General features: G+C 47.4%; 1 protein-coding gene across 4 annotated transcripts in view; it reads left to right on the top strand.

The window, feature by feature from the left end:
• Positions 1-25,759, top strand: part of CDC16 (cell division cycle 16) — a 755,778-nt gene that overhangs the window by 264,998 nt on the left and 465,021 nt on the right. For all 4 annotated transcript variants that reach the window (XM_069637116.1, XM_069637117.1, XM_069637118.1 and 1 more), the window contains one exon: positions 23,026-23,120. In XM_069637116.1, the coding sequence (XP_069493217.1) occupies positions 23,026-23,120 (95 nt within the window). The remainder of the gene's footprint in view (positions 1-23,025; positions 23,121-25,759) is intronic.

Here is a 25,759-nt window from a genome sequence, read left to right as displayed (position 1 = left end):
AGCCAATTAGATGAAGCAAAACGACAAGGGGCATAGGAAGAAGCATATATAAACCCAGGCAACAAACCCATGAGTGTGGGAGTTGCAGGAGACATGAGATTGTGGCAGTGGAAAGCAGAGCTGGAGACAGTCGAGATAAGAAGAGGAAAGCATTTGGCTATACTGTAGAAAACCTGAAAGATATCGGGCTCACCTGAGATCCCGAGCAGAGACCTAAGGAGAGTCTTGGGGTCCTAGACTTTGTCAAGTGTTCTTACCAAAGATGTGAACTTTGCCAAGCAACATTATGACTCCCTTGCTGATAGGATGAGAAGGGCACCACATCTCTTATATTCCAAACAGGGTGAGAAATCTACATGTCCCTTAAAGCTTAGCAAATGTGAGAAGGGCACCACATCCCGTTACTGTGACTGCGTAAGAAGGCACAACGGGGTAGCAAATCCCAAACCAGCAAGAAGTGTACCAGGCACTATTCTTCTTGGGGGATAGAAAATTGCAAGTTTTATGGTATATCCCCGTGAGAAAGGCTTGTGGCAAACAAACTGTCAGTGTTATATCCCTTTGACTGTATCCTGAGCCAAGAACCAGTTGGGCACTATTTCTATGATACTATAGTATTTGTATGAAACATGGGAGAGACTGGTATCCCCACAAACGGAAGCGCCTCAGATTTCCTCTTATCACGACAATGTTGATATAGACACATCTTTAGGAAAGATTCCCTATATACTCCATAGGTTTTTTTATTGCAACATCCTGCTTTTTAAAATAAAAAAAAATCTGAACTTGTATCTCTGGAGTCACATGTTTTGTGGATCCACCATAGGAGGAAAAAATGGCAGAGGGATGCTGTGGAGTATTTTGTTATTGAGCGATTTACTATGAGACAAGTAATGAAAATGAGATCATCATGTGACTACATTTATTTTTCATGTTTCTGCCAAATTAAGAACAGTTTTAAGTTGCCCTACTTCAGGATTTAGCCAACATAACCAGGGCATTGCACATACAATGGCACTATTTATTCTTGCTTGAATCATCCTCAACACACACAATCACTATTTCAGCTCATTGGGACTACTAATGTCAGTCAATATCATTTTGCCACTAGGGTCTTCTTGTCATTCAACATGGGTCATCCTGTGTACGCTTGCATGCTTTGTTGACTCACATAGGAGAATAAGTTCTCCAGTGCACATCACTGAGGTTAAGATACTTGCCCAGGGAACGGAACAGCCGTAAGTTATAGCATTATGCTTCATCTCCTTTAACTTTAAAAAAAAAAATGTTTAGTTATGACATTTAATACAATATAATGAGAGGTACAATTCAGGAAATCAATATGAGTAAAATCAGAATTTTCAGAGTGACTCTACAGTATGACTACAACCAGACGTGCATGTTTCTCTATAGCACTTAGGGGGCTGGCTCTGCTATGTAAGCCCTTAAACAATCTATGGCGCAGTGGTCATACTTTAAGGGAGTATAGTGAAAATATGGGGATAACTCTGCTGCTTAAAGCCTGACCATGTAAGGGGTGTGTGTCTGTGTGTGTGTGTGTCTGTGTGTGTGTGTTAGTGTTAGTGTTCACATGCGGACCAGTTGTGACAAAAAGCAGAGTAGAGTATGGCTGAGCGGCAAGAAGTAGTAGAGAAGAGAGCTTGGTAGAGCAGCAAGGAGGTGGAGAGGGGTTAGAGTGCATGGATGAGGGGCGATAAATGTGAGGAAATTAAAACCAGCACAGTTGAGGGAGAACACGATTGAGGGAGAGCAAAGGAGGTGAAGGGAAGGAAAAGAGAATGGATGTCGTGGAGGGGAGAGAGAGAGAAAAACACGTCAAAGAGCCAAGAGGTGGAAGACAAATTTGGGAAAGAATGAAGACAGTGGAAAGAAGGGGAGCGATATACAGTCCCAAGATCCTTCATCCTAATTAAAATCCTACAGTGGTAGAGCAGCCTAAGGTTTTAACCAAAGAGCAGAGGTGTCTGCAAGGTGAGGTTACCCATGTATACCAGAAGGGTTAGCTTCATAACCCCTGGGGCTTTACCATCTTTGCATTTTCTAGATGCACAACCCCTGTCACAAGACCTAATCATATCTTCTGTTGGTACATAAATATAAGGTGTAAGTGAACTTGCATCCCACATACATGTACTTTAGTTTAATTGGAAATCCACCCTTGAGGCTTATTGGGTAGGTATCCGATCTTCTGAATCTCTTAAGCATGGCAAGAAATTAATCAGTGAAAATAATACCTTCCCAGCATAGGGTCTATACAGCCTTTTGGCTATGTCATGCATATCATATGTCATGTGATATCAGATATCACTGGGAATATCCTAAGGCAGGCAACAAATACAATGACTGTGAACACAAAACTTCCTATTTCAATAACTCCTTCATGTTCCCTCCATCTGTCGGCACCTATCACTGCAAAATGTTCCTTTTCCAGAGTCGCCCATATACCAAAAACTCTTAGTTTCTCATTTTTGGGTAAATGCGCCACCTCCTTCGACCAAACCCACAATGCCAGAAATGTTAGCAGTTAAGGACCACTTTCAAGTTTTCTTGCACCCGAGTTTACTGCGTTGAGGATATCCTTAATCATTGCATGCTCAAAGCTACATACCAAGTGGCTGCGTTTCAAATATGACACCTTTACATGCTTGTTGAGCCACACAATGCAAAATGAAAGGCTGGTTCTGGCCCAAGAAGTTGCATATTATATGGATAGGTCGATTTATTTCATGTGTGTTGGTTTTCATCTCTTGTTGTTTTTAAGGCAATTTTTATAGCTTATGCAATTGCCGCTTTTAAATAGGTGTCACGCAGAAAGATATTTGACTGAGCAAAATGTATCTGCAGTATATACTCGTCCTGAGCTATGCACTTCTCAAAATAAGCTCTGCCTCTATGTCACCCATCGTTTTCCAATTTACTAGAGCCTGTTTGGTCTGAAATCATTTTATATATGAAGCTCCTTTTTTGATTTACTTGATCCCATAATTTCACTGTTCATGTCTGTATGCAGTCTTCTTATTCTCTTGGGCTCTGTACCGCTCTGTCTGCCCCACAAGCACACCCTTTTCACTTTATAATTCTAAATTAAGCATGGCGTCCTCACAACAGTCCCATTTGATGCCCAATTCACTGTGCATCTGCATGAAGAGGCCTATCTGCGGCCTGCCTCAGCGTTAACTGAGTAGAGTGTAGCAGCAGTAGAACAAGCAGAGCTGAAGAGCGCCTGAGCTGGACCAGTGCTCATCAAAATTAATAAGTCTGTTTTTTTCCTTTTGATCCCTGGGTTTTGGGGCCTCGTTACAGAATGGGTGGTATGAATTCCCACCAGTGGTAAATGTTAATTACTGCTGACTCCAGTGGTATTTTCATTAGAGTGGGTGAACATTTTGTCCTCCCGTAAAACACACATTTCGAAGGGATTGTGTCCTCCAACGTATTCCTTATCTTTGATAATACGTTTCCAGCTTGCTGGCCTCGGAAATTTTTTCTGTAGAGGGCGCTGCGCGTCGACGTCCGCCGAGTCGATGTCCTTCGACGGCCACCGTATCGGCGCCGATGTCACCATGCCCATAAATAGCCACGCGCTGCGTCCGTTGCTCAGTTCTGTTTTTCCGCGCTTCGTGGGGCCTCGGAATGTCGTTGCTCAGTTCAATCAGGATAACTAACTATTTCTACTCGAATATACCTTATAGTTCTCGATGGCTTCTTCATCAGAACCGACGACGCCGCGATCCGGCTTCAAGAAATGTCGAGACTGCGGTAAAAAAAATGTCAATAACGGATCCACACAGGATCTGCTTATGGTGCTTGGGATCCGAGCACCATTGTTCGGAGTGTGAGGACTGCATGTCCATGACGGCGAAAGCCTTGAAGGAGCGCAAGGAGAAGCTCGAGAGAGGTAAGTCAGCCAAAACCTCCTCAAAGGTTTCGTCGGCTGAGTCGAGGCATTCGTCTCCTCGCCGTCGAAAAACATTCCCATTCTAGATCTCTAAGCAGCTCCCACCATTCGTCGAGATCAAGACACTCAAAAAAGAGACGTCGAAGGTCCCATTCCTCGTCGTCTTCTGTGTCCCCAGAAAGGGTCTCCTGTCCCACTAAACACAGTTCTCAAGCTGAGTGGGAGGAATTCAGAAAGAAAATGTTAAGCGTTTTCGAGAACGCGGCCTCGACCCCCTCGAAGACAGCTGACGGTGATACCCCGGGTGAAAAACCCAAAAAATCAAAACGCCGGGAGTCGCAGCACCCGTTGAAACATTCCACCCGAGAGCGCCCTGAGCCATCGGGTAAGAAGGCACCATCTTCAACGCCGTCGACGAAGATTCCTTCGACGCACGGATCGGCGCCATCGACGCCGTTGTCGAAGGTTTCCTCGACGCATCGGTCGATCGACTCAACGCCATCGCCGATGAAAAAGAGGACCAAGGCCACTCCACAGCCAACAGTGATTTCAAGGGCCTCCGGCACGACGCTGAGACCGTCGTCGATGCCCTCGAGTAGGATCCCGATCATCTCGAGTTCTTAGAGACCCCTTCCAGTTTTTTCGACGCCGTTTTCGGCGCCTTCGAAGCCTGTTACATCGGCGTCGACGACATCGATGTTTTCTCGTCCAATAACGACGAGTTTGGCTCCTTCTGCCTTAGAGATGGGTTTTACTCCATTTCAGAGGTCAGAGTACCCTGGACTTTCTTCAATTTATGAAGAGGGGGAAGATTCTGACTAGGAAACATTTGGGTTACAGAGGACCACACTGCCTATTTCTGAGGATTTCACCTCTGAACAAAGAAGACTGAAGGACCTACAGGAGTCACTACATGAGGCAAGTGGGCTGGACACTTCCCCAGAAGTGGAATTTGTTAAGCCAGACCCAGGGGAACATGCCGAAACACCCTATAGAACCCTGATGGCAAGAATTATTGAATTTATGGGTTGGTCTGCGCCTTCACCTGTTTTTCAACAGGATGACCTAACAGATATATTAGACAAAGGCCCACAGGAGGACCCGGAAAATTGCATCTAATTGGGAAACTCCCGAAGTTATCCCTGCAGTCAATAAAAGATTGTCAACCAAGTATAGGGTAGCGGCTGCTGACCCAGAATACTTATCAAAACACCCGACTCCAGAGAGCCTTGTGGTTCAAGCAGCAACTTCATCTAGCAGTAGGACCGCTTGCCCTACTGTCTCACAGGATAGAGATGACAAGATGTACGACTCTATGGCGAAGAAAGTTTTCTCTGCCTGTAGTATGGCGTTGAAGTCCATCAATGCCACCTGTACGCTCGCCAGGTTCAGTCACACACTATGGGAGTGTGCTTCATCAGCGGCTGACTGCATACCCGAAGGAGAGGAAAAGGAAGCCTTCCTTAACATTATTAAAGATGGCAAGGATGCCATGTGCGAATCACTTCAAACTGGCATCGATTCCGCTGACAGTATCAGCAGGGCCATGGCGGCAAGTACAACAATCCGCAGGCATGCATGGTTGCGAAAGTCGGGCTTTGCTCCAGATGTACAGGCCAGACTTTTGAATATGCCCTTTGACGGTTCTTCATTATTCGGGAAAAAGGCTGATGACAGTCTGGAAAAGTTACAGACTTCTAAAGCAGCAGAAAAATCTTTAGGAGCTGCTATCCGCCAACCTTCTTTTCGCCCCTCAGGAACCTCTGGAAGAGGAAAGTCATTTCGCTATTATTCCGCATTCGGGAAAGGCAGAGGACAGCCGGCTCAAAGAGGTCAAAGGAGATCCACCCGAGGTGGACGGGTCAAAAGTACTAAGGCCGCAGCAGCAGCAGGTGCCTCTTTACCCTCGGCATCTGCATCAGCCGCCCCCAAACCACTCTGAGGCCTTTCCCCACAATACACCTGTAGGGGGCAGGTTAACTCACCATCTGACGGAATGGCAGGCTATAACGTCAGATGCTTGGGCATTGGAAACAGTTGCCCAAGGTTACTGCCTACCCTTTCTACACATTCCTCAGAGTCATCCACCGGGGAACAGCTCTCTAAAAGTTCCAGATCCGCTCCTCTTGCAGGAGATTATAGATCTGCTAGAGAAAGGTGCCATAGAACCGGTACCTGTAGCGGACAGGAACAAGGGCTGGTACTCACCCCTACTTTCTCATACCAAAGAAGGACGGAGGACTGAGACCCATCCTGGACTTACGAGAATTGAACAAGTTCCTCAGGAAGGACAAGTTCAAGATGGTAACTCTCTCTCAGATCCTTCAGGCCCTCCAGCTCCAGGACTGGCTGGTATCTCTGGACCTTCAGGATGCTTATTTCCATGTGCCAATCCATCTCAAACACAGGAAATACCTGAGGTTCGCAATTGGCGACTCTCATTATCAATTTCGAGTTCTGCCATTTGGGCTGACCACCGCCCCGAGGGTCTTCACCAAGCTGATGTCGGTAGTGGCGGTGAGTCTAAGGAGGGAAGGGATCCACGTCTACCCCTACCTGGACGACTGGCTGATCAGGGCTGTATCTTCCGAACAGTCCCAGACCCAGCTAGATTATGTCTGCCACTTCCTTCACAGACTGGGCTTCTCCCTCAATTTAAAGAAGTCACAGATGATACCATCACAGAGACTCCAGTTCATTGGAGCGGTCCTGGACACTTCACTGGGAAAAGCCTCGCCACCAGAGGTGAGGGCTCAATATATTCTACAGATGGTCACCAAGTTTCAAAATGCCCAACGTCTCCGAGCCTTCGACTTTTTGAGGTTGCTAGGCCTCATGGCATCCTGCATCTTCCTTGTGCCAGAGGCTCGCCTGAGAATGAGATCTCTTCAGTGGGCACTGAGAAGTTAGTGGTCGCAATTCTCAGGGAGAATGACAGATCTCCTCCGGATTCCGGACAAGGTAGCCCGTGACCTTCAATGGTGGGCCTATCCAGAGAACACCTTGAAAGGAGAACTGTTTTGGCAACCATGGCCGGAGATAACAGTAGTCACAGACGCCTCATTCACGGGGTGGGGAGCCCATGCCAATGACTTGACCATCAGCGGTCGTTGGTCTCCATCGGAGTCCAGACTACACATCAACCTATTAGAGCTGAGAGCGATCAGACTAGCGCTGAAAGCTTTCCTGCCATCAGTACAGGGGAGAAATGTCCTGATAATGACGGACAACACGGTGGCCATGCACTACCTCAACAAAAGAGGAGGCGTAGGATCACTGCCACTGTGCAGAGAGGCGATGCAGCTCTGGTTTTGGGCAATCCAAGAATGAATCTCTCTATCGGCTGTCCACCTAGCCGGAGAGAAGAACTTGACAGCGGACGCTGTGAGCAGGCAGAGCACAGTCTCCTACGAGTGGGAGCTAGCTCAGGAAGTCCTTCAAGAGATCTTTGCCCTTTGGGGAACCCCTCAGGTGGATCTGTTCGCCACAAGCACCAACAAGAAGTGCGATCTGTTCTGTTCAAGGGAATTTCCCCCGAGAGGAGCTCTAGGAGATGCGTTCGTAGTGGACTGGGAGTTTCCACTCCTTTACGCGTTCCCTCCAGTCCCTGTTATTCCTCAAATGATCAGGAGGTTGAGAAGATTCCGGAAGACCATGATCCTAATTGCCCCGGATTGGGCCAGGAGAACGTGGTACCCGGACCTTCTACATTTGTCCATCTGTCCTCCAATCCGTCTTCCACTCAAAGAGAATCTTCTCTCGCAGAAGGGAGGTCAGGTTCTCCATCCAGACACCAGAACCCTCAACCTTCACGCTTGGCTTCTGAAAGGTTGAGGTACAAGGATTGGGATCTCCCTGATGACATCATGGAGGTGTTGCTTTCGGCCAGAAGACCGGCAACAAAGTCTTTATACCGCTGCCGTTGGAACAAATTTTGCAGCTGGTCTAGGGAAGAGAATATCGACCCTTTTTCATGTGGTACACCAACGGTGTTATCGTTTCTACTCTACTTGGCATACTCAGGCCTTCAAGTGGGCACTGTAAAAGGCTATCTCGCAGCGCTTTCTATCTTCAAGCGCACTGCGGAGGAACTATCGTATTTCAAACTTCCTCTAGTGGTTCAATTTCTCAAGGGACTAACTAATGTTTACCCTCCAAAACCATTCCAGGTTCCCTTATGGGACTTAAATTTAGTCTTAAACTTCTTAATGGGCACTCCATTCGAACCACTTCATTCTTGTGCGCTGAGATTTCTCACGCTTAAAACTGTCCTATTGGTAGCACTAACATCTGCTAGGAGGGTGAGCGAGCTACAAGCTCTCTCCTGTAAACCCCCACATACAATCTTCCACAAGGAAAAAGTTGTCCTACAGGTGAAGCCTAATTTCCTCCCAAAGGTGGTTTCTGAATTTCATATTACTCAGAAAATTACCTTACCTTTGTTCTACCCTCTTCCCCATCCGGGGAAAGAGGAGGAAAGGCTACATAGGCTGGACCCCAGGCGAGCTCTCAGCTTTTACATCAGCAGAATGGCTAGGATCAGGCAAGCATTCCAACTGTTTGTAGGATACTCAGGTCACAAGTTGGGACTACCCATAACAAAACAAACTATCTCCAGGTGGATTATTTTGGCCATCCTGGAATGTTATAGACTAGCAGGGAAAGAGCCACCCCAAAATCTCAGGGCTCATTCAACCAGGGTTATCGCAGCCTCTTTGGCGCTCCAAAGAGGGGTACTGGTCCGGGACATATGTGCGGCTGCCACATGGTCGTCCGCACATACATTCCCAAAATTTTACAATCTGGATTCCTCCACTGCTCAAGAGACCAGATTTGGCAAGGCCGTATTACATTCGGTCCATCCCTAAAGGGATACATAATACTCTCACTCCCACCTCCAATTACATGCCACTGCTATGGGAGTCTATCAAAGATAAGGAATACGTTGGAGGACACAATCCCTTCGAAGAACAAGTTACTTCTTACCTGGTAACGTTCTTTCGACGGGATGTTCCTCCGATGTATTCCTTATCGCCCCTCCCAACCATCCCTGCAGTGATAACTTCCCTTGTGGTTGCAGCTTACGCTCCTTCAAGGTCAATAACCAATTCAGGCATGACTTTTCTTATGCTACAAAACGGAACTGAGCAACGGACGCAGGGCGTGGCAATTTATGGGCATGGTGACGTCGGCGCCGATACGGACGCTCTCGCCCAGGGGCACACCTTGGAGTTCCAACGCAGGTGCCCTCGTATTCCACCTGTTCCCTGACAGGACCAGCACATTCCTCAATTCCCGGCGGGAGTGAGAGCCATGTTACAGGGAGGGGCGATAGAGCTCGTTACCCAACGGCTGCGTGTCTCCAGAGTCTATTCCGGATACTTTCTGGTAAGAAAGAAGACAAGGGGTTGGAGACTAATCTGGACCTACGCCGCCTGAATAAGTACCTGAAGTCCCAAAAATTCAGGATGGTCACGTTGCAGCACGTGCTCGTCAACCTGGAAGAAGGGGAATTCTTGATGTCGTTGGACCTGGAGGACTCTTACTTCCATGTCCACATTCACAAGAAACATCAAAAGTTCCTACGGTTCATTGTGCAAGGCCAGCACTACCACTTCACGGCCCTGCCATTCGTCTTGAAATCAGCCACAAGGGTGTTTACAAAATGCCTGGCCCCGGTGGCCACCCATCTGCATCTGCATCTGCAGGGCATACACGTATGCCATACCTGGACAATTGGCTGATACGTGCCTGATCTCAGGAGCTGGCTGATGAGCACACAAATATGTTCGCCCGACTACTGAGGGAGCTGGGATTATCCGTGAACTATCCGAAGTCCTGCTTGATGCCATTGCAGAACACACTGTTCCTCGGCGCCAGACTCAGTGTCATGTCTGGCGTTGCCCTTGGTGGAGAGGCTAGCAGCCATTCAAGGGAAGGTGCAACGACTGTCGGCGGCGAAGACCGCCACGGTACGGGCCATCATCCATCTCTGCAGATTGCAGATGCAACCCCTACTGGAATTCCTGGATGCACGTTGGATACATATGTCCAGAGGTTTTGCGGAAAAGAGCCCTCTCAACGAGAAGTTCCGGCTGGCTATAGAGTGGTGGGGGTGCGCTCCCACTTCGCCCAGGGAACAGAATGTCAAACCCTGCCATACCAGGAGACGGTCACCACGGACACCTCCCTGGAAGGTTGGGGGGCTCACACCAGATGTCTACAGGCCAGAAATCTGGCTTCCAGAGGAGAAGGATCTGCACATCAACATCCTAGAGCTACGGGCACTGTTCTGGGCCCTCAAGTCTTTTCTACCGTCTCTGAAGGGCAAGGTGGTGAGGATCTTCACTGACACCACCACCATGTTCTACATCAGGAAGCAAGGGGGCACTCGGTCCCCAGAGATCGCAAAGGAAGCTCATGACCTATGGCACTGGGCCATCGGACAGATGATGTTCCTCGTCCCTCTCCACCTGGCAGGTGTCAAGAACACCATTGCAGACTCCATCAGCAGGTAATTGCGCTCCTGCCACGAGTAGGAACTTCGTCAGGATCAGGTGGACCGCATGTTTGTCAAATGGTGCAGACCCTCGATCGATCTTTTCGCTACAGCGGCGAACTCCAAAGGCCAGAAGTTTGCCAGCAGATTTAATCAACCGAGGAGCTTGGGGGATGCATTCTCCTTCCCGTGGGAAGGCTTGTTTCTGTGAACCCCCCAGCCCATATCCTCTCCTGCTACGTGTCATCAATGACTCCGAAGTGTCGATGCAAGATGATACTTATCGCCCTGGTGTTTCCAAGACAGATCTAGTATCCGGACCTGCTCAGCCTGTAAGCGTTGCCTCCAGTCAAGTTGCCGGTACTTCTGGATCTGCTGACCATAGAGGGAGGCACAATCCTTCATCGCGACCCAGGATCGCTGAACCTTAAGGCATGGCTCCTGCAGCCTTAGAGTTTGGTGGTTATGAGCTGCCTGCGGAAGGCAAGAAAGTCCTTGCTTAGGCCAGGGCGGCATCGACTTTAAAGTGCTACAGCCATAAGTGGAAGCATTTTGCTATGTGGTGCCGGTCACCCTCTGAGGCCTTGCATTCACTGGACGTTGCTCATGCCCTGAAGTTCTACGTGGCACGTACAAAGAGTTTTCGGAACACTTTTCAATTGTTTGTGAACTTTGGACCTGTGAACCATGGGAAGGCCTTGTCCAAGGCTTCCATCTCAAGATGGCTGCATCATGCACTGTCATCAGCTGGCGAACCGGCTGCTGCCGGGCCGTCCGAGAGCCCACTCCACGAGCGTTCATTTCTGGTGTGCCCCAGCTCAACATCTGCAGGGCTGCAACGTGGAGGTCCACGCCTACCTTCACGAAATTCTACTGCGTTGACAGGGGTTCCAGGGAGGAGTCCAGAGTTGGCCAAGCAATGCTACGCAACCTGTTTGTTGGAGGTGAGTCTGTTCCAGGGTTAATTGCGTCTGTTGAGCCATGCCACCTCCCATGGTTGTGTAATGGGTACTACTGTGTATTGGTTATTCATGAGCATGTGAATCCATGCCAGACCCCATGCTGGTGAAAGCTTAAGTTACTTACGTGAAGCTATTGTTCTCCAGCATGGCTATGGCATGGATTAACATGCAAACCCTCCCTCCGGCCCCTTTGCGGCGGCTCTTGGTCATACTGCCACTTCGCATGCATACCAAATCTGAAAATGGCTGACAAAGGCGGGGCTTAGGGAGAGGACTGTCATTGAATGAGGGCAGTATGACCCAGAGGACAGTGATTGGTTTAGAGGAGAAATATAGTTTTAAAGTGAAAGTGAAACTGTTTTTTCTTTTACTGAGGATTACCAGCCTGACGACGGGGAATATTCATGAGCATGTGAATCCATGCCAGACCCATGTTGTAGAACAATAGTTACAGGTAAGTAACTTAAAATTGCTTCAGGTACCAGACCTAGAAATTGTACTGTTTGTTTTAATTTACCTTGGCTGTATTTACATCTGACAGTATGTGTAGGCCTGTTAGAACAGTGTTCCAAAATCGTTTTTTTGCACTGCTGGTGGTAATTACCACTGGTGGTGTTTATCCTCAGCGGTAATGTCACCTCAGCTTAATGTCATACCATCTGCTGTAATGTGGTATTGCAAAACTGCTGGTGAAGCGGTAACCTCAGCAGATTGTTAATTTACAGCTGTCATAATTTTTATGCCATAAGGCACTCAATATTCTCCCCTGGACACCTGTAGGAGAGCACAAAATCCCAGAACCTCCTGGTACAAAATGGGGTGTATAGTCGGAAGAGTAGATGCTGCCCGCCTCTTGCAGCTTAGCACTCAGGGAGGAGTTGTTTGGCATTTTGGTGCTGTATCAGTTAAAATAAAAGGATCTTCAGAATATTTTCTTTCTTTGTGAGCCAATTTACAGTAAAGTTTAACTTGGGTAGCTATGTGCCATTTCCAATCCAGAGTGCTTTAAGAACAGTATAGGGCTTCATTGATCACTTTAGTCACGTGACATACTGACAGCAGAGTTTTCAGTTGTGACACAGACCTTTCATTATCTTTATGCGGAAGAGAATCAATAATCCCATACAGGTGTCTACAAGTAAAGCAAAGTGAAAGATACTATTAATATTTAGAGGCATGCCAAGCATGTGGTTTCTCATATACTTTTACGCCCAACTCCTAATGAACACCTTGCATACTTTAAAAAAAAAAATTATAATCCTCTTCTGTGTGTGTGCTTTTCAGTCAGTGTGATAAATATTACAGACACCTTAAGGCACGTTTTGATTGCTATAAGCCACAGGGTTCGAAACTCAGTGGCGCTGGGAGATATTTAACTGCTGTTTGTAGCCTAGAAGAGCCTGGTTAGCTTGACACCAACAGCTACCAGGAGCTACTTTTGGCTCCCCAATGCAACTGATGCTGAACAAACACACCTATGTGAATGTGCATTTGGGACAATCTATAAATAAACATCAGGACACATCTAAATGACATTTACAGCATAAGGGGTCATACATCATATTTTTTTTAACTTATGTGGAAGTTAGATTTGCGAAACGATTTGTACTAGCTCCTCGTCCTGCTGTTGTAGCTGCAAGTCAAGTATTACCAAGTGAGAGCCTCCACCTTTGAGGCTAGAAGGGTGAGCCAGCTCTGCAAGACCCTCCCTAGGGCTCCGGGCAAGTGGGACCTCATCTGGAGAGACTCCCCCCTTAGGGGACAAGGGCTCCCATTCCTGTGAGGAACTCCCTGTGCCTTTGTGCTTAGTAGTAGATATGGGACTAATTGCTACAAAAGACTAATGTACCATATACCCGTTTGGCTGAAGGAAAAGCTGGAACATACCAGCCTGAAGAGGGAAATGAGAATATCTCTTTAAGAGAAAACACATATTTACCTCGGATGAGTGAAGGATGTAGAGAAGCAGAGAGTATTTAACGCCGGGGAAGCCCACTGACGTGGCGCGCTTGAAGAGGCAGATCAGAGAGTAGTTGCAGAGCTTGTGACTTTCGAAGAGAGTTTGAGGTGCAGGAAGCCTGACGTATTCTACAACAGGAGATCCATTGTAAAGCAGAGTCCTGCAGCAGGTGGTGATGAGACCATGTCTCGATCGTGATGGGCAGGGCTCCCAACAGAACACGCCAAGACCATCCAAGAAGGCAACTGGAAGCGTGCACAGCTTCCCGGTGAAGCTCATATCCGGCATAAGGGAAGCCGACAACAGGAGACCAACGAACACAGAGAAAGAGAGAAGAATTGGGAACGCAAGCAGCTTCCCAGGCACATGCTCAGTGTACAACAGAAGGTCAGCTGAGGGTGCGACTAAGTACTGGACGAAATCACCAGAGTGAAAGCAAGAGCCCACAATGTTCTCCCCCCCCCGGAGCAGTAACAGGGAGAACGGGAGAAGCGGGAGGTCACTGGGGCAACAGAAGACGAGCTGAGGAACTCGTCCCAGTACTTAAAGATTTTCTTAACATAAACTGATGTCATTGGAACAGTATAAAGTTGAGAAAGAGGGGACTGAGTAACCCTGGCTTAAAAGCCTATGAAGATTCAAATTAAAAACCTAATAACAAAGGGAGCATATTATGTGAGCAAGAAGCTGCAAAGACAAGTGCAGAAAGTGGAAAGCGAGAGAGAACCCATAAGTGGGAAAATACAAAAGGGAGCGAAACCTGCAGCCAAGCTGAGAGAGCCTGGGTCAATAGAGACTGTGCAAATCCTAAAAATCCCAACCAACAAGTGAGGAAGTATCTCGAGGAAGATTGCCATAAATACTTAACTAAAGAGAATATCAAACTCTGGAGTGTTGTGAAAGAACTACATTTACTATTGAAAGAGGTAACGAGAGACTATAAGTGAAGGTCCTATGGGATAAACACTAGCCAGATAAAAACATTGGGCCTGTTTACGGATCCAGTGGTGACCTTGCCGGTGCTACCAGCAGGTTGCCGCCAGACCCGTAAAAAATGTCAGGCGCTGGCAATTTTATTAGTCTCGGTATATTGATAACTGTGCTGGTGCTCCTGTCAAAACTCTGCAAGCGGGCAGGAGGGCACCCGCCTGGCAGAGTTGTAGCTGTAGTTTGTCGGTCCGGGAACACCAGGGCCGGTAGGTTTAACAGCACTGTTGTTTCCGGACCGGCAAACTTTATAATGAGGCCCATTGATACAAAGAGGCCATTGGAAAGACTGGTACATCTAGAGAATCAAGTCAATCTCCTGAAATAGTTTAGGTTTAGTTTCTTAGTGGTAGGGTCAGGATAGAACTAGGTTTGGATGAATGACTTTACTTTCTTTGGGACTTCCTGATGACAGACTAGGACCTTTAGTTCCTTTAGATAGGTAGGGAAACCCTGTTAGAATGAGAAAAGCTAGGCTGTTTTCTTATCATTTAATTATGTCATTTAGAAATGTTTTCAGTGAGTCAGACTTTTTTTCCGACCCACCACATAACCCAACAGCTGCTTTTAGCTCCTGCTTTTCCAAACTAAATTTCGATCCCTGAGCCATTCCTGGATTTCTTTGAATGTGTACGAAGCAGTAAAACGATCATTTAGCTCATTCTTTCACTCATATATAGGAAAACTGGAGAATGCTTCACAGAAGTGTACAGTAGCTAACGAGTTACAAAGCACGCAGTAACGCTAAAGCACTGAAATTATTCTTAAACTGGCTCAAAGTGACTGGATGAATGATGGCATCTATGTGCATGTCACGCCATTGTCTGTTTAATTGAGCATTCATTGCACACATCCAAGAAGCTGAGAGCTTTAATGATCGGGGCCACTTGGCTTCTGCCTCCTTGATAGATCAGAATTGCACCTCTGGAAAGTCAAATCCACACCATGCATCACACCCCATCTTGTCAACCCATAATATTGTTTCCAGCAGCTGGCAATAAAAGACAAGAATTTGCAGGAGACAAATTCATCATTGACACATTCACAATCAACTGTTGTGTGTGTGAAGCCGTATGTTTTTCATTGGTGATTCTATTAGTCAACGGAGATTAAACTGTTTCTTTGAAGAGTGATGAATGTTTGCTGGCGGGTTGCTCCTACCAGAGTCTCTGGCTTACTAGGAGTGTGAAAATGAGTCCAGGGTGGATGATGATCTATTTGAGTATAAGCTGAGACTTGTGCTACCAGCTGTATAGATTGTACAGTACAATAACTATTGGATAAAGCCCCCCTTCAAATCTGGAAGCACCAGAAATTATTAATCAGTCAGGGAAGATGTGTTACAGTAGCCTTTAAGTTTGTAAGGGTGTATTATATTTTTAGGATGCTGCTAACGTCTTTGTTCTGTGGTGCAAAGTGGAGGATACATCATATTTTGGGGTAAAGGAGAGAAGAGGTTTGATCACAGAGCAAATGGATTTCAATTTTCAAAGGCTATTGTCCGACCCACTACACTACCAATGCTTTGTTTGTCACATCTACAAGCGTGTATGACATTTTAACAGAGAATAGTGTCATGTGTCGAAGTTGTAATTCTTGGAGCAGGAGCTTTAGGTAGCTCCTGGGTGTATGGAATTTTCTCTGACCAGAAGAGACTCATAGTGACCCAGAACCTACTAATGTCTCATGAATGTGTTCTCAAGATGTTGTACGTTTAATGGACAACTCAAAGAAAACGGAACCACAAGAAAGTTGATGGAAATACAAAGACTGAAAAATACTATATTTGTATAGAGATTTCACATTGAGAGATGCTCATGCCAAAATAGCTGGACTGGAATGCTGTAGTGATGACGGAATCTTTTTTCCCAAACTTCGGCGTGAATCTAAAAATGCACATGCCATGAACTCCAGTTTCTACTCGTATGTTTCACTGGATTGCTGTTTCGGTATGCGATTCCTTAGTCTCTTATGTTGGTTTATAGTTCTTTTCCTTTTTTCCTCTTCTTTACATTGCTTTCCCTTTTTTGTTTTTTTTATGGTTTTCTCTATCTTGATGCTACCTCTCAATTTGTCATTACCTGTCTTTGCTGCTACATCCATAACTCGACTACTACATCTATGATTCTGTTACTGCATCATTCTCTGTTGCTGTTTATTTATTGCAACAACTCTTTCTTGCTGCTGCTATAGAATGATGAGCTAATAAATAGCATGCCACAAATATAGTTCCTCACGAGTTGCAATTATTGTCATACCGCCGAGTTCCTGGCGTCTATGGAGCCGCTGGCGACGCGGAACTTAGCTCCGTTCGCTTCGGCCACCCCCCCTGTTTCCTGGTTTCCCTTCCTCTGATTCTGATTGGTTGGGCGCTCCGCAGCCCGGTCTTTTAACCGGCCACTTCCGGGTCCGGGATGCGTGGCAACGATTCCGGTTTCGTCCGTCAGCTGAGTTGCTTGCTGCCTGTGGCTTTCTTATGAGTCTCTCGCTTGTCTGCTGGTCGGGTCCTCGTACCCTGTCCGGCCCCTTCTGTTCTTCCTTCCTCCTTCCGCTAGTCCTATCTGCCTTTCTCTCACTCCCTTGTTTTTGCTTTCATTCACCCGTCTCCCTTGCCCTCCTTCCAACTTGCTTACCCTCCCTCCTTCCCATCTTCACTTACCGTTTTTTTTTTCTCTTCTTGTCTGTTCTACTTTCCGCTCTTCCCAAGCCTACCTTCAGTATTGCTTGCTGTGACCTTCCGTGTACCAGACTCCGGCTGGTTCCCCTGGACTGCCTTTGCTTGCTGTATTGTTACTTCCTCTCCTAGCCTGTGTACCAGATCCTCGGACTGCTTACTGGACTGCCTGAGTTCTGAGTATTCACTCCACGTCTTGCCTCCAGACACTTTCCACCTGCTCTTACCTTTCAAGTATTCCTGGTTCCACGCCTACAAGACACCCAACTATAATACAGGGTTTTTTTGTGCCTAAGGGCTTTTTCCCCTCTTGGTCGATCCCGGAGGTGGGGCCCCTGGTCTCCCCTCTTTGGGGGGCACGGTGGCTTCCTTCCGGGGTCGTCCCTATCTTCATAAAAAAAAGGTGTCAGCTCGAAGAAAAGAAAAGAAGGGTTCTTGGAAGGAAGAAGGTGAGGAGTCGGGGGAGGGGGAGATTTCAGAAACAACACTTTCGGACGAAGATATCACCGACCCCGGTGACAGTTTGCGACGCCAAAAAGAGATGGCCACCCCACAGCAGGTACAAGAACTCGTAGCCGCTGTACAAAGTCTAAGTCTGGAGATGCAGAACCTTAAAACCGCTAACACCACCCTTCAACAGCGTCTGACAGACAGAGAAAGACCTTTAGCCGATTTACCTCCACTTCCCCTAGTATCGCGGAAGTTCGATGGATCCCCAAAGAAGGTTAAGGAGTTTCTGGACGCATGCAATCTTCATTTTACCTTTTGCCCTCAGACCTTCGCCTCAGATCACGCCAAGGTGGGGTTTATGATCACCCACATGACCGGGAATGCCCTGGCTTGGGCTACCCCTCTAGTAAACCAGCCAGACCCGGTTTTACAAGACTACAATGCCTTTATGGCCCTGATTCAACAAACCTTTTTGCGAACAGAGAGTACATACTTGGCCTCGGAGGACCTCCTTGACATCCGTCAGGGGAATTCTGATCTACTGACATACATCACCACTTTCAAACAGGTGGCAGCTGAGGCAGGTTGGCAGGAACAGCTCAGTATGCCATATTTCGGCGAGGTTTAAGGGAGGAATTGAAGGACAAACTAGTCCGAATAGAAAGACCGGTGTCTTTCGCCGAACTCCTGACAGCTACCCTCCGAATTGACTTCAGGATGACGGAAAGACGTCAAGAAAAGAAGAAGACCAGGCTAAGTGTACCCCCTCTCGTGGAGACTCACTCACCTGCATCTGTACCCTTCCAACAGACAACTAAAGAAGAACCCATGCAGATTGGAACCACCAGAGCCCCGCTCACACCAGAAGAAAGGAAACAGCGCAGGGAGGGTTCCTTGTGTATGTACTGCGGATCTTCATTACATTTATTAAGAGATTGTCCGGAAGTACCACCCAGAAGATCGGGAAACGCTCGCCCTCGGTAAACATTGGGACGCATTACCGAGGGGCTGCTCTTAGTCCCTACGCGCCACTTTCTGTATCTTCTACAGAAACATCTGAGGACTCCCGGTTGATGGTGCTCACAGTTTCTCTGAGTAGGCCCCAAGGAAGTAACCGCTTTAGCCCTACTCGACTGTGGAGCAGCAGGGAACTTCATGGATACCCATTGGGCAGAACGACATGGAGTCAAGAGGATAGCCAAACGAGAAGATCAAAAAGTGGAAGGAGTTGATGGCAAACCTTTGAGCTCGGGTTTGATCACTCACACCACTAAAGCACTTACTTTGTCCATCCAACAACACACGAAAGTATCACATTCGATATCATCAGGGCTGCTCACTTCCCTCTTATCCTGGGTATCTGTTGGCTACGCAGACACAACCCCTGTATTGACTGGTCTAGAAACTTACTTAGTTTTCAGTCCTCACTATGCAAATCGGAATGCTTGCCAGAACCAAGATTCGAGACTGTCAAGACCACAAATAGCTGCGAAGTCAGAACGGTGCACTGTCTCCCACACTACCTGAAGGAGTTCAGTGAAGTGGCAACTGAAAAGATACCCGTCGAGCTCCCTCCACACCGGCCTGAAGACTGTTGCATTGATCTCACCCCAGGTGCATTGGTACCCTTCGGTAGGATGTTTCCACTGTCATTAGAAGAAAAACAATACCTCCGAATGTACCTGGACAGCAACATGGAGAACGGGCTCATAAGGCCTTCAAAGTCCCCTGCAGGGGCATCCCTGTTCTTCATCTCAAAAAAGGATTCAAAGGAGTTGAGGCCGTGTATAGATTATCGCGGTCTAAACAAGGTTACCATAAAAGACCGGTATCCTATGCCATTGATAACCGATATCCTACAAGCTGTACAGGGTGCTACCATCTTTACCAAACTCAACCTGAGGAATGCTTATCACTTACTCCGGGTGCAGAAAGGAGACGAATGGAAGACAGCATTCCGGACTCCTTTCGGACTTTTTGAATACAAGGTAATGCCGTTCGGGTTGGTAAACGCCCTGTCGGTATTCCAACGATTTATGGACAGACTATTCTCCGATCTCCTGTGCCAAACCACATTGGTTTATTTAGATCACATTCTGATATACTCTCGTACACCTGAAGACCATGTGGAACATGTCAGGGAAGTATTCAGAAGGCTACAGAGAAATCAGTTGTCTGTTAAGCTCGCCAAATGTGTGTTTTCAGCCTCCTCCATTCCTTATTTAGGATACATTGTCAGACCACGGTATCTCCATGGATCCTAACAAGGGGTCTTCCATCATTGAATGGCCCTCACCCACCTCAGTCAAAGAGATACAGAAATTCCTGGGGTTAGCAAACTTCTACCGGAGATTCATCCCTAATTTCTCTCAAAAGATACTACCCATCACCTCGCTCTTAAAGAAGTCTGCAACTCCATTCAAATGGACAGCGTAGGCGGAAGACAGCTTTGGAACTCTTAAGGAAGCCTTCTGTTCAGCACCTATTTTACAACAACCAAACCAACATCTACCCTTCGTTCTAGAGACGGATGCTTCTTCAGCCCCAATAGGGGCGGTGCTTCTTCAAGAGATCCAGGGTACAGAACATCTGGTGGCTTATTTCTCGAAGACCCTAAACTCCAGTCAAAGGAACTACTCGGTCATTGAACGAGAGCTTCTAGCCATGAAAGCAGCCTGTGTAGAATGGCGCCATCTGCTTCAAGGAGGAAGGTTCCCGTTCACCATAAGGACCGATCATAAGAACCTACAGGTTCTCAAACAGTTTGAGTGCTACAATACTCGACAGGCCCGATGGGCTCACTTCTTCGCCCAATTCGAATTCCACATAACCTACATCCCTGGCAAAACGAATGTTGTAGCCGACTCTCTTTCCCGTCGAAGTGATTACCTGCCAGAGTCAGAGACGCATCTTGAACGGATGTTTCCCCAGTCCAGGACTATTGGAATTATTTCTAAATTCCTTCAGCAGGTACAGGAGGATTCTGGAGGTCGTTTTGAAGTTGAAAGACACTCTAAAGATCTGGCCTATGAAATCAGGAACGGCCTTTACCTTGTAGGAGGAAAACTTTATCTACCCACTCCGGCTTTTCGTAAGACCGCACTTGTCTGGTGTCATGATTCCAAACTAGGAGGACACAGGGGAGTGGCTGGCACTCACGACTATCTTCAAAGACATTTCTACTGGCCTACAATGAGAAGGGATGTAGAGCAGTACGTTCAGTCATGTATCGTCTGTCTGAGGAGTAAGTCATCCCGTAAAAGACCAATTGGTCTACTGGAACCAAATGCTGTACCTAAGGGTCCCTGGAGCACGATTTCTACTGATTTCATAGTAGATTTACCTCCGTCTGAAGGATGCACCTGTGTCATGGTAGTAGTGGATTCATTTACCAAATTGGCTCACTTCTCCCCATTGCCTGGCGTCCCTACTGCAGCCAAGATGGCGGAAGTGTTTCTCCAAGACATATTCCGGTTACACGGTCTACCTAACAAGATAATTTCAGACCGGGGTAGTCCGTACACCTCCCAGTTCTGGAAGGCCCTGTGTATCAGACTAGGTATCGAAAGAGCTCTCACCTCTGGATTCCATCCACAATCCAATGGGCAAACTGAACGCTTGAACGGAACCCTGGAACAGTACTTAAGGTGCTTTATCAACTCCCAACAAGACAACTGGTGCACGCTACTCCCTCTAGCTGAATTCTCTTACAATAACTCCACACATGCCGCTCTGGGGTTCAGTCCTTTTTTGGTACTTATGGTTTTCACCCTCGCTCCATTCTTCCTGTCTCGGGTCTCTCTACTAACGTACCATCAGTAGATTCTTCCCTCTCCCTCCTTAGAGAGACACACAAGAAGGTAGAGGAAGGCCTTAAGTCAGCCCAAGCCCGGTATTGCATTGAAGCCAACAAACATCGTAGACCTGTACCAGGATGGGATGTGGGTACCCAAGTCATGCTCTCCACTAGATATTTACCTCGTTGGGTACATCCCTCCAAGTTATCTCCCAAATATCTAGGGCCATATGAGATCATACAGAAAATCAATCCTGTGGCTTTTCGCTTAAAGCTACCAAACAACCTAAAAAGAGTCCACCCTGTTTTCCAATCTTCCCAACTCAAGTCATTTCATGCTGATATATGGGCACGACCGGTTAGACAGGCCCCGATTCCCCAGGGTTCCACTCGAGCTGAATATGAGGTCGCCCAACTCTGTGACTCCAGGTATCATAAGGGCAGGCTGGAATATTTGGTTAAGTGGAAGGGCTACCCTTCCTTGGAAAACTCTTGGGAACCCATCACACACATTAATGCTCCTGTCCTACTTCGCAAGTTCCACTTCTTCCATCCAGGGAAACCAGGGGGAGGAGCTTATAGGAGGGGGCATACTGTCATACCGCCGAGTTCCTGGCGTCTATGGAGCCGCTGGCGACGCGGAACTTAGCTCCGTTCGCTTCGGCCACGCCCCCTGTTTCCTGGTTTCCCTTCCTCTGATTCTGATTGGTTGGGCGCTCCGCGTCCCGGTGTTTTAACCGGCCACTTCCGGGTCACGGATGCGTCGCAACGCTACCTGTTTCGTCCGTCAGCTGAGTTGCTTGCTGCCTGTGGCTTTCTTACAAGTCTCTCGCTTGTCTGCTGGTCGGGTCCTCGTACCCTGTCCGGCCCCTTCTGTTCTTCCTTCCTCCTTCCGCTAGTCCTATCTGCCTTTCTCTCACTCCCTTGGTTTTGCTTTCATTCACCCGTCTCCCTTGCCCTCCTTCCAACTTGCTTACCCTCCCTCCTTCCCATCTTCACTTACCGTTTTTTTTTTCTCTTCTTGTCTGTTCTACTTTCCGCTCTTCCCACGCCTACCTTCAGTATTGCTTGCTGTGACCTTCCTTGTACCAGACTCCGGCTGGTTCCCCTGGACTGCCTTTGCTTGCTGTATTGTTACTTCCTCTCCTAGCCTGTGTACCAGATCCTCGGACCGCTTACTGGACTGCCTGAGTTCTGAGTATTCACTCCACGTGTTGCCTCCAGACACTTTCCACTTGCTCTTACCTTTCAAGTATTCCTGGTTCCACGCCTACAAGACACCCAACTACAATACAGGGGTTTTTTGTGCCTAAGGGCTTTTTCCCCTCTTGGTCGATCCCGGGGGTGGGGCCCCCTGGTCTCCCCTCTTTGGGGGGCACGGTGGCTTCCTTCCGGGGTCGTCCCTATCTTCATAAAAAAAAAGGTGTCAGCTCAAAGAAAAGAAGGGTTCTTGGAAGGAAGAAGGTGAGGAGTCGGGGGAGGGGGAGATTTCAGAAACAACACTTTCGGACGAAGATATCACCGACCCCGGTGACAATTATAACCTTGGGTCCAAAACATTTGATCATTCATGCTTTTAATGTCTTCTAGAGGTTTTCTATGAACCCTTTTAATACGAATTCCCAAATACAGAAAGGCCAGATCAGTATATTTGTGTGGCACCAATGTGTGTTTCTTGTTGGCTCTTCTTACATGCTTGTCTCTGCCATTGCATCAGCTTTTTGCCACTGTTAGTTAACAAAATATTGCTAGTATAATAGTGTTCTCATTTTTCACAGAAAAAGAACTTCTTGAATGTCTACCTCTTAACAAGGAGTGTTCAGAAGGAGACCAGGAATTGTTACGTTTTCTGTTTGAGAATAAACTGAAAAAGGTAATCGGAGAAGACTGGGAGCTTGTTGTCTTGGTTTCATTTAAAATGTATTAAGTGTTTAGACATTTCTGTAATGTGTGAACTGTATGTTTTTTTGTTTTGGTTGAATTTGTAATATTGTTGCTTCTTTGAAGTATAGACATGTAAGTAAACCTGTTACTGATTTAATACGTTTTAGAAGTCCCCTTCCAGCAAAGCTATCACTTTCTCTGTACCAACATCTGTGATAATGAGCTAAGTTGAATAAACTATTCAGTTAGTAGGAATCATCAGGGAACATTCTTCACATTTTGATCACAGGAAAAAAAACATTTGTTACAGAAATGGATCTCCGTTCTAAACACATCTATAAATGATTATATGTTTGTAGCATTGAATGTAACCCTTTCGGTGTGCATGTTTACAATGCATTTGCAAAGTTGAGTGCGCTGTTTTCACTTTATAAAGGTCCTGGATTGTGTCCTCCAACGTATTGCTAGTTTTTTACATGTAATGTCCAGCTTCGTAAAATATTTTCGGCAGAGGGGTGCCCTGCGTCGGTGTCGAGTTGATGTCCCTCGACGGCCTCCGTCGAGGGTGACGTCATCAGATGTAAGTAGTACGCATGCGGCCCGTTGGCCTCAATTCTGTTTGCTTCATGAAACTCTGCACGCCTCGTACTTCTGAAGTACTGTTCTTTGTTTAATCTTCGTTGTCTTCATCTTACACCCGACGACTCCTCGTTCCAGCTTTAAAACGTGTAAGGAGTGCGGATCCAAGATGTCGATAACGGACCTGCATCGAGACTGTCAGACGGATACTTGTTCCAAATGTCAGGCTATGACCGGAAGGCCGTGTGAGAACGAAAGGGGAAATTGCAGGTAGGCAAGGTGTCCTAGCCCCATAAATTCTGACCAACTGGGGCTTCGACCGACAAATCGAAGCCGTTGTTAGCGCCGCTTGCATCTTTGATGCCTGTCAGGCTTTTGGCGCCATTGTCTACGCTGATGCCGTCGCTGCCGAAACCGCTGACACTGGTGGGGCCTAGTTTACCGGCTCAGCCTGTTGACCCTCCTAGAAAGGCTTTGGCTGAGACTCAGTCGACGCCTTCGATGCATTCCAAGCCTCTGGCCTCCATACCAGAGAAAAGCTTTGTCCCTCTTCCTAAAAAGGATTTTTTTAGAAACCTCACTTCTAGTTTTGAGGAGGAGGAACGTTCAGAGGAGGATGGGGAGGTCGCCTTTGGGCTCTAATATGGCATTCCTAATGTGCCAGAGTGCCTCGTTTCAGCAGAGAGCAGGATGCAGGACTTGTGTGACACTGTACATAACCCAAGTGGGATTGATACCTCTCCTGAACTGGAGTTCGGCAAGCCAGACCCTGGGGAGCATGCCGACTCATATAGGCACCTTATGTCTAAGGTGGTGGAGTACTTGGGCTACTCCAGACCGCCAGCGCATTATGATCTGGATGATCTTATGGATATTTTGGACAAGGGTCCGCCTACGGATCCTGTGTTACCGTTCCATGTGGCTCTGCAAAAAAGGGTGGCCTTGAATTGGGAGACCCCGGAAACTAATCCGGCGGTGGACTAATCTCTAACAAGAAAATACTGCCCTTCCAGTAGCGACCCCGGCTATCTGTCGCAACACCCCGCTCCCGAGAGTCTGGTGATCCAGGCAGCTATGGCTACCTCAAAGCAGGCCGCATACCCTACCATCCCTCCTGATGGGGAAGATAAGCGCATAGAATATGCGCAGGAAGGTATTTTCGGGAGGGAGTATGGCATTGAAATCAGCCAACTCCACCTGTGCGCTTTCGTACACTCTGTGGGAGTGCTTCTTCATGGCGGCAGAGGACATTCCAGAAGGGGATGAGGGGGACGGCTTCCTGGATATTGTTAAGGACAGCAAGGAGCCCATGTAGGAGTCCCTCCAGTCTGGATTGGATTCTACGGATAGTGTCAGCAGATCCATGGCCACGAGCATCGTGATACGCAGGTTTGCAAAGTTGTGGAAATCGGGTTTTGCACCTGATGTGCAGGCGCGTCTTCTCAACATGCCATATGACGGGTCTCATCTTTTTTGGCAGCACGGCTGACGAGAGCCTTGAGAATTTGCAGACCTCTAAGGCGGCTGCCAAGTCTTTAGGTGCCGCTGTTAGGCAACCTCAGCCATTTCGTGCTAGTGGACAACCATTGAGGGGTAGATCCTTTCGTTATTACTCCTTATTTGGAAAGGCGAGGGGAATGGCCAGCCAAAGGGGCCAACGTAAATTCCCTTGTGGTGGACGAGGTAAAGGTGCCAAGTCGGCTCCAGCAGTGTGCCATCAGCCTCGGCAAAAGTCGCTTCAAAACCACTCTGAAGGCTTCAGTCACAATTCACAGTGGGGGGCAGGTTGTCTCAGCATCTCAAAGAATGGCGGGCCATTACTCCAGATGTGTGGGCTCTGGAAACAATAGCCCACGGCTACTGCCTTCCCTTTTTCAAGAAGCCTCGGACCAGTCCATCGAGAAAACACTCTGAATATTCTGGATCCGCTCATTGTGCAGGAAATTTTAACTCTGCTTGAGAAAGGTGCTTAAGAACCAGTGTCTGTAGCAGAGAAGAACAAGGGTTGGTATTCCCCATGTTTTTTGATTCCCAAAAAGGACGTGGGAC

This window comes from Ambystoma mexicanum, chromosome 7p (assembly GCF_040938575.1).
Source record: "Ambystoma mexicanum isolate Mex_15411 chromosome 7p, UKY_AmexF1_1, whole genome shotgun sequence".
Classification (NCBI taxonomy): Eukaryota; Metazoa; Chordata; class Amphibia; order Caudata; family Ambystomatidae; genus Ambystoma; species Ambystoma mexicanum.
Note: the sequence above shows the minus strand (reverse complement) of the source record. Positions and strands in the feature narration are given on the sequence as shown.